This window comes from Rhinopithecus bieti, unplaced genomic scaffold (assembly GCF_001698545.2).
Source record: "Rhinopithecus bieti isolate Rb0 unplaced genomic scaffold, ASM169854v2 scaffold_3874, whole genome shotgun sequence".
Lineage (NCBI taxonomy): Eukaryota > Metazoa > Chordata > Mammalia > Primates > Cercopithecidae > Rhinopithecus > Rhinopithecus bieti.
The window spans coordinates 1,529,032-1,537,749 of record NW_016804362.1 but is presented as its reverse complement, the minus strand read 5'-3'; the positions used below and the strand labels follow the sequence as shown (position 1 = coordinate 1,537,749).

General features: G+C 33.7%; 1 protein-coding gene across 1 annotated transcript in view; it reads right to left on the bottom strand.

Moving 5' to 3' along the window:
* Positions 1-1,876: 1,876 nt before the first annotated feature.
* RAB21 (RAB21, member RAS oncogene family) overlaps positions 1,877-8,718 on the bottom strand; it is a 34,758-nt gene continuing 27,916 nt past the window's right edge. The window contains exon 6 of the mRNA XM_017867499.1: positions 1,877-6,008. Within this exon, the coding sequence (XP_017722988.1) occupies positions 5,805-6,008 (204 nt within the window). The 3' untranslated portion in view covers positions 1,877-5,804. The remainder of the gene's footprint in view (positions 6,009-8,718) is intronic.

Below are 8,718 nucleotides of genomic sequence, written 5' to 3'. Positions count from 1 at the left end.
GCAAAGCAAGATCCTGTCTCAAAAAAAACTTCTAGAAAAATAAGTATGATTCTAGCTTGCCTTGGTAAATTGGTCAGTTGAGGGTGGAATTTGATATAAGGTAGAAGTTCCATTCAGGGAACGGAAAATTTACAAAGGCCAAATATAAATGTAAAACTGCATAATAAAGACACAAACCAAACTGTTAACACTGGTTACCTCTAAAAAGGGATGTGGGATGATGACGGAAGGGAGATCTAAAAAGGGACTTTTGTTTTACTCTGTATTAAAGGCACAGATCAAACACAAGTTTTGAATTTTTGGTAGCATCATGCCCTGTGTTATGGGAGTTGCTGTCAGAGTTGTATAAAGACTTGTTTATCTTGTACTTTTCCCCATCAATTATACCTTTCCTCTTTTGCCTTCTTCCCTCCAATAAAAACATATTCTGAGAAAAGAATCTGCTAGTTAACTGCTAGACTTTATATACTAAGCAGTCAACTGTCAGCCAAAAGTAATGAACTTCAAATGAATTATAAGATGCCTTCTAGTTTCCTCATTCACAAGCTTAAAGCAGACCCTGAGTCTAAGCATTGCCTTGCATTTGAATTCTATGAGACTGACTGGGCATGGTGGCTCACATCTGTAATCTCAATACTTTGGGAGGTTGAAGTGGGAGGACTGGTGAGGCCAGGAGTTCAAGACCAGCCTGGGCAACATAGCAAGACTTCCCATCTCTACAAAAATTAAAAATATAAAAATTAGCCAGGCATGGTGGCTTACACATGTAGTCCCAGCTACTCAGAAGGCTGAGGCAAGAGGATCACTTGAGGCCATTTCAAGGATGCAGCGAACTATCATTGAGCCACCACACTCCAGCCTGAGTGACAGAGCAAGACTGTCTCAAAAAAAGAAAAAATAAATAAATAAATTTGGATACTAATGAAATCCACCTAACAGACCAGATTCCTTTTTAGGTTTCATGGAGTCAGAGGCTATTAAAAAACAAAACAAACAAACAAACAAACAAAAAAAAAAAACCAAAAAACCCAAGACACATCCGTAGAAATGCGGGAGGAAATAAAACGAGAAAGTCTGTATTTACCAAAGAGCTCCTAGACATGTTGGCAAGAGAAAAGGCAAACAGCAAAACATATGGATAAGACCCAATTTATGTGAAAACTTAAAACCCACAATACTATGTATTTCTATATGTAAACACATAGATACATTAATACATAGCAAAAAGATACTTGAGTATATACTAAAGACCAACAGTTACTACCATTTGGGAGCACTACCAAAGGGCACTTTGACGATATGTATTTTTTATTCTTTTCCTAGAACAGTTTCTTACATAATTAAATACAAAATGAGGAACTTTTACATTTCTAGGAAGTACTACATATGATGATTTCCTTAAAATAGCTTGCTACTATAAGCTAGAGTTCAGCAGATACCACTGCTTTCTACTTTTCAACATACTTTATCCTTGCTATCCCTCACCTCTCTCATTGATCTACACATGTTCAAATTTAAGGAAATCACCTTAGTTTTTTCTTAAATACTTAATAGTGAAGAGATGACAATTTGCCAAGAAGTATCAAAATCAAGAGTGAGATCTAGTATAGTGAGAATAAAGGCCATTGAAGTAGGCAACCCCACCTCCTCTTGACTTGTGGCTTTAATGTGATGCATTTTAAAATACGTGCAGACTTCTAAAGAGAGTTAGAAGAAGAGTCCTAACTGGGTATGCTGTGTAACATTAACGCATCTCATTTACTCATGTTATCTACTGAAGAGAAAATGTTGCAGTAGAAGGGTTAACACACAAAAGCAGTTTTCCAGAAAAGCAAAAATGTATAAACCCTAGATAGCACAAGAACTGCTAAAGGTCTATCAATTAAGTGGCATTTATTTAGAAGAGAAGCATTTCTGCTTGAAATTGAAAACTCTCTTAGGAGTATATTTCTAAATTTTTTCCATTACATGACACTATTAAAATATTACAACTAGGAAAATTTTGCTCAAAATTGCAACTGTTTTCTTGAAAAGATAAAGGCCATCAAAGTCAGACATGTGTGTAGCACGAATTTTGGTCCAGAATACCAGATAAATTACTGTTATAGTTGATTACAGATAACAGAACAGCAACATACTAAAATCAATGCATATGATGAAATCAAGTAGATGCGGTTCAATGAATCCCAGCTTGTAACTATTAAAGCCTAGGTAATGCATTTTGTAATTTAGAGAAGAGTACTTAGGTATCTACTCAGTCTTTATATCTTCAGACATTATCGTGAGGCTCCTGCTGGTCACTACTACTATCTATATCCTTTTCCAGAAAATCTCACCATCTTAAATGGTCACAAATTATGTATTCCCTCTTTGTCACATTGAATCTACAGAGAAAACTGAAAACCCTACAATGGCAAACAAGTCAAAAGATAATTTCTAAAAGTTAAAGGCACAGATCAAACTACTTTTAGAGGTAATATAAGAGTAAACTGTATTATCTGAATATGTAAGGTCAACGACCTAGAATCCTGATAGCACTTATAACATAGAAAATTGCAAAAATTATATAATAAAATAAACAAACAGTATCACAATCCATTTTCAAAATGTTCTTAATATTTGGCATAATGCATAGTTTGCCTTAATTATTAACTTTGATAAAAGTAATGTACTTTTCAAAGTGATTTTAAAAACTGTCAGGTTGTAGTTTTTTATTTACTTGACTTCCATTCTACTACTCCCTACGCTCTTTCCCTATTTTTTAAATTTTATCTTTCATTACTAAAAATCTAAAAGTGAAGTACTACTCTTCTTCCTTTAATGTCAAATATAAAGTACTCCACTAATAACATATGGCTACTATTCAAAAAAAAAAAGATTTCAATGCAGTAACAGTCATAGCTTTAGGGTATTCTTAGGCAACACCCCTAAATTTGAACACTTATATTTCATACAGTAACATAATGCTTTTTTCTTTTCATATTACTGCTTATCCCAAAAGCACGGCAATATACATTTTTAAAAACAATCTTCCCCTGTAATTACAATGAAAAACAAGAAGCAGAATACCCATCATCATTACAGAAACAATGACTGTATACTTTTAACATTATATTCAGGTAATTTTAATCACTATCTTAAACCAATTTTTAATTATATAATTTAACTGTATATGCTTACCAGTTGAAAAACTACTGGCTCAACCTACCTACTGCTTTTAATACACAATGTGGTAACTTGTATCTTCCTCCTAATAACACAATTATCAGAAAAAGAATGCAAAAGATACATTGGAGAAATGAAGAAAGTATCAGAAAATTTCCTCAGCCTTGGTTTATCATCTGTCTTTCCTTTGTATATATATTGAAGTTGACTGGTCCTCTTTCATTACTCTGTTCCTACCCAAAGACCTTTCAGGTTTTAAAGTGACAGCAGCCATATCATGTTGTGTATTGTTGCTGTTGAATTAGCCTGAATTACAGGCCCCCACTAAAAAGGATAAAGAAATGCAGGAAGTTAAGAAAGATAACACAGAAACCAAAGGAGAGAAAAGAAAAAAATATATATGGAGAATAGTTATAACCCACCAATAATTATCTGGCAGTTCTGGAGCAGAGGTTCCCATCTGGCTGTTTCATTAAAGGATGAAAAGCCGAAGCATAGCTCTCCAATTATCAGGCTTTAGAACGTTTTTTAAAATAAAGCTCAATTTCATCTCTAACTAGTTTTTGTGTCTTTTAGAGATGGAGGTCTCAGTGTTACCTAGGCTAGATTTGAAATCCTGGGCTCAAGTGACCCTCCTGCCTCACTCTCCCAAGTAGCTGGCCCTAAAAGTGCATGCTTCTGCACCCAGCAACTCTAGTTTTTAAAACGTATTTCACTGCAATGAGAAAAGCTTATTTCCCATCTACATCTACAACAGTAAGAATGGAAAAGCTTTCTTCACTCTGTCTGAAAGAGCCAGGAGGGCAAAAACAAGTGATACTCATGATTCTTGCTGCCTTCCCCCACCCCTACATAAACACTAACTTCACAGGAAACCAAGAGTACAATTACCCCGTAAAAGAAGACAATTTTAGCTTATCTCCGACTCTTCCCACCCCAACTTCCTCAAAAACACATAACAGAAAAGTCTGTGTTGAGTTTAGCAAGGACAATAATTAAAGAAGGTAAAGTGAAGGCTCACAGAAAGCCTTCTAATTTAAAATTCTAACATCGTAACATCAGGGTGTCAATTCATTCAACTTTTAACCCATTTGAGAAGGCTTAAGTTATTAACTTAAAAATATGGCAGTATTTCTTTTGTAACTATAATCTCTTTATAGCCTCCTAATTGCTCATGTTAACAGCTTTATTACATACTACTGCTTCTTATAAGAAGTAAATCCAGGGGCCATTCCATTTTATCTTAGACATAATATTTACTAGTTTTCCAAGCATGACAGAAATGAAAAAATATATATATTAGAACAAGAACAATTTATGTTAATTTCTACAATCTGTGTTCCTTCTGTGAGCAGTGCCTGATTCTACTAAAATTAACACATTTAAGTTCAGTCTTATGCTTAAGAAAAAAAATCTAATGAGGGACTAATTTATAAAGTATACACAAATATAATTATTTAATAAATCTTTCCAGTGTTCACTATAACTAAATTACATGTAATGTTTCCATCCACAGAAACTCAGGATAGTTCTTATAAAATGAAACAGAACATTCTGTGTTCATCTCTGGCAAGCAATGAACAAATAGAACTTGCTCACAAAGGATCTAAAAGTGCTGCCTCAGGCATGCTGTATGAATGAGTCTTGGTAACTGGCTACTATCTGGGTACTTCCTCTGCTCATACCACTTAACCTATCTCTTATAAAGCCTATGAGAAAACTAAAGATTTTGCAAAAGTGAAATCTTCTAAGGTAACCATTCTAAAGCAAAATCAGCAGAAGTGATCTCTTCTATAATAACAAAGAAACCAAAAGGCAAATGCTACTGCTCAATCATCAGATGAACTCACAGAGGCAAAAATAAGTGACAACAGCAATAATTCAAGTAAAGTATGTATAAAAATTTAAACACGCCATGTTCAAGTTAAGACAGAAGTGAAGGGGAGTTATGATCTTTATATTAGTCAAAAAAGCTTAGGCATAATCACCAAATGTTAATTCACTTTACAGTCATCAATGAGACTATTGTATATATTTTTGCACCTTGCGCTTGTAAAAGCAGATAAAATATTTAATATGTAATTTACAATGTATTTTACCAGCTCAGCATACAGGATGTATACAGATTATATCAAAGTAGTAGACAGTTATGGGCCTGTGCAAACCCTGCAAAAATAGTACTTCAGATATCTGCTAATTAAAACAAAACAGAAACAAAACAGTTTGCTGTTTAGAAGTGATACAATTCAAACTACCACAAAATACAAAGGGCTGCAAAAATGTAACCATTCCAACAACATATATAAGTTATTAAATAAAGATTTGATTTGAAAGAATATAAATGAAGCCTTTAAGTAGGTCTTTTCTACATGCATATTATTCCTCATTAAAGAAAAAAAAATGTAAAAAGGCCATTGGTAATTGCTTTGTTAACATTTGTAGAAAATGCCAATTCTCTGGTCACAAACTCCACTAAGTTTAGCACTTAAGGTCTCTGCAGTGTTATAAACGTAATTTAAAATACTGTTAATTCTATAATTCCATTGGTAAAATAATGTGACTTGGAATATGGCAGTCTTCATGTTGAGGGCAATGATCCACAGTTTTGTTCTGTCTTTTAATTTCTTAGGCGTGAACAGTTATCCAGAAGAACAGCACCCTCCACCACTGGTCTGGGCTTGAGGTTCATCATCAATAATCTGTACACCTCGCCTTGCAGTTCCCGGCTGACTAGAGCCATTACCTTTTGCTCTCTCATCCACTTGTGCTGTTTCTATCATCCCTAAGAGAGAGAGAAAGCAAACATTATTAGGATCACAATCTTTGCGTTTTCTCTTTCTAAAATTTCAGTGTAACACTATGATGGCTATTTCTGACTTTCAACCAACAAAGAAACTAAATATAATGAACATTGTGTCAGCTCGCTAAAACAGCTTCACCCGCATGTTTTAAAAAACTAGTATCAAGTAGTAAGCTTATTTATCCAATGGTATAATGGCCACAGTGACATCAATAAAGAAAATTTTTTTTTTTGCTTTGAACAAATGTCTGTGTACAAGTACAATCCTTAAGATTTTCCAAACATACTTAGAAATATGTCAAAGAAGTTCAAATTATTCCAAGTAATATTTACGTTGCAGAATTTATTCTTCGACTAGAAATGTAATACTTTTAAGTAAATGATTTTTTTATTTTTAGTTTTGAGAGACAGGGTCTCTCTCGCTTTGATACCCAGGTTGGATGTGCAGTGGTGTGATCATCACTCGTTCATTGCAGCCCCTAACTCCTGGGCTCAATTGATCCTCCTGCTTCAGTCTGCTGAGTAGCTGGAATTACAGGTATGCACCACCATGCCTGGCTGATTTTTTTTTTTTTTTGCTAAAGTTGGGGGTCTCACTATGTTGCCCAGGCTGGTCTCAAACTCCTGGGCTCAAGCGATCCTATGGCCTTGGCCTCATAAAGCACTGGGCTTATAGGTGCAAGCCACTGTCCCTGACCAGATATTTGAAGAATAATGGAGTTTAAGATGAGGGAACTTCAAAGAACACATGTGAAAGACTCACATTATCTGATTTCAAGAACTAGTATAAAGCTACACTAATCAGAACAGTGAGACGATGATAGAAGAAATAGAGAGATCAGTGGAACAAAAAAACACAGTCCAGAAACGGACCCCCGTAGATATGGTCTCTTGATTTTTGACATGGTTGCCAAGGTTATTCAATGAAGAAAGAATAATATTTTCAAGAAACAGTACTATTAATAGAACTGGACATTTATTGTAAAAATAAATAAATAAATAAATAAACCTTAATCCATACCTTACCACCTTATGCAAAAAACAACGAAAAATGAATTACACACTTAAATGTAAAACATGAAACAAAATTTCCAGAAGAAAACACAGGAGAAAATCTTCATAGGAGAAAATTTTGTGACTTTGGTTTACATAAAGAGTTCTCATGTAAGACACAAAACATGAATCATGAAAGAAAAATAGAAAAACTGGACCTCACTGAAACTTAAAACTGCTCTTTAAGAGACACAGGTAAGAAAAATGGAATACATGATGCAGACTGGGAGAAAATATTTACAAAACATGTATTTGACAAGATGAAGGAAGAAAAGAGGGTGTCCTTAAAATAGAAAAGGGCTCTTAGAGACTGCTCTTGATTAATGGTTTACAAGTTGAGGTATATGGGACAATCCAACAAGATGAAATAAGAAAACATTACAAATTCTGTATCTACTTATTTTTAACTTTTCAAAATTTCTATTTTTTAGTTATGTTTTAAAATGTACATAATATATTAGTACTTGTACATGTTATATAATTTCTAAATAAACATGTGGAGCATGCAAAAATTGTTTTGAAGATGTGACATTTATAACATTTGTAAGCCACTGACTTAGTACATTGCTATTTAAAAGCATTATTGGAAGGAAAGAAGGAAGAAAGGAAGAAGCGAAAGGAAGGAGGTTATCCTGAGGACTAGCATCACCACCACTTGGGTGCTGGTAGAAATGAGGACCTCAATCAATCCCACACCTACTAAATCAAAATATGCATTTAATAAGACCCCCAAGTTGTTATGTACAGCATTGGTTCTTATATTTTAGTGTGCATTGGAATCATATGAAGAGTTTGTTAAAACACAGATTCTGGGCACCATCCCCAGAAATTCTGATTTGGTAGGCTTGGAGAGCCCAAGAATTTGCATTTCTGACATATTCTCAAGTGATATTGATGCTGCTGATCAGGGGACATCACTTAGATAATCACTATTCTAGAAGAATTATGAATGACTTGAGGGTTTTATGAAACTAATTTATTCCAAAATGTGTGTCTGTGTGTGTGTACATGATTTCATCAAATTCTTAAAGAGTCTAAAGTCCATAAACTCAGATACGCATTTTATTGGTAATATGAGAAATGACTTTCAGAGTATATATAAATTTATTTTCCTTTTCTTTAAAACTATACACTTTTAATATGGAAAATTTCAAACATAAAGTAGAAAATACAGCATAATGAAAATCCATCACCCAATTTCATCCATAACCCTAAGCATCCCTACCATTATTTTGAATCAAATCTCAGACCCATAATTTTATTCCTAAATTATTTTAATGTGTCTTTAAAAGACAAGAACTCCTTTTATAAAGCATAACCACAATACCATAATCACACCTAAAAAATTAATAGTATCTTAATATAATCAAATATCTTGTTTCACAAACACTCTTTTTCACTAGTTTGACAAATCAGTGTCCAAATAAGGTCCATTCATTACAGTAGGTCATTACAGGTCTTAAATCTGTTTTAATATGTAAATTCCTCTTCCACTTTTAACACTTATGCATATAATAATACACATTTAGCCCGTATCATACATATGATTTCATAACCATTAATTACTGCTTGAAACAGAGCTAAAGTAGGTATTTAACCACTAAAAAAAAAAGTTACAGCACTTTAGAAATATTACCAATAGTCAAATAGTTTAAAAAGAACCAATTCTTTGAAAAGTAACACTGGTGTAAAATAGATTA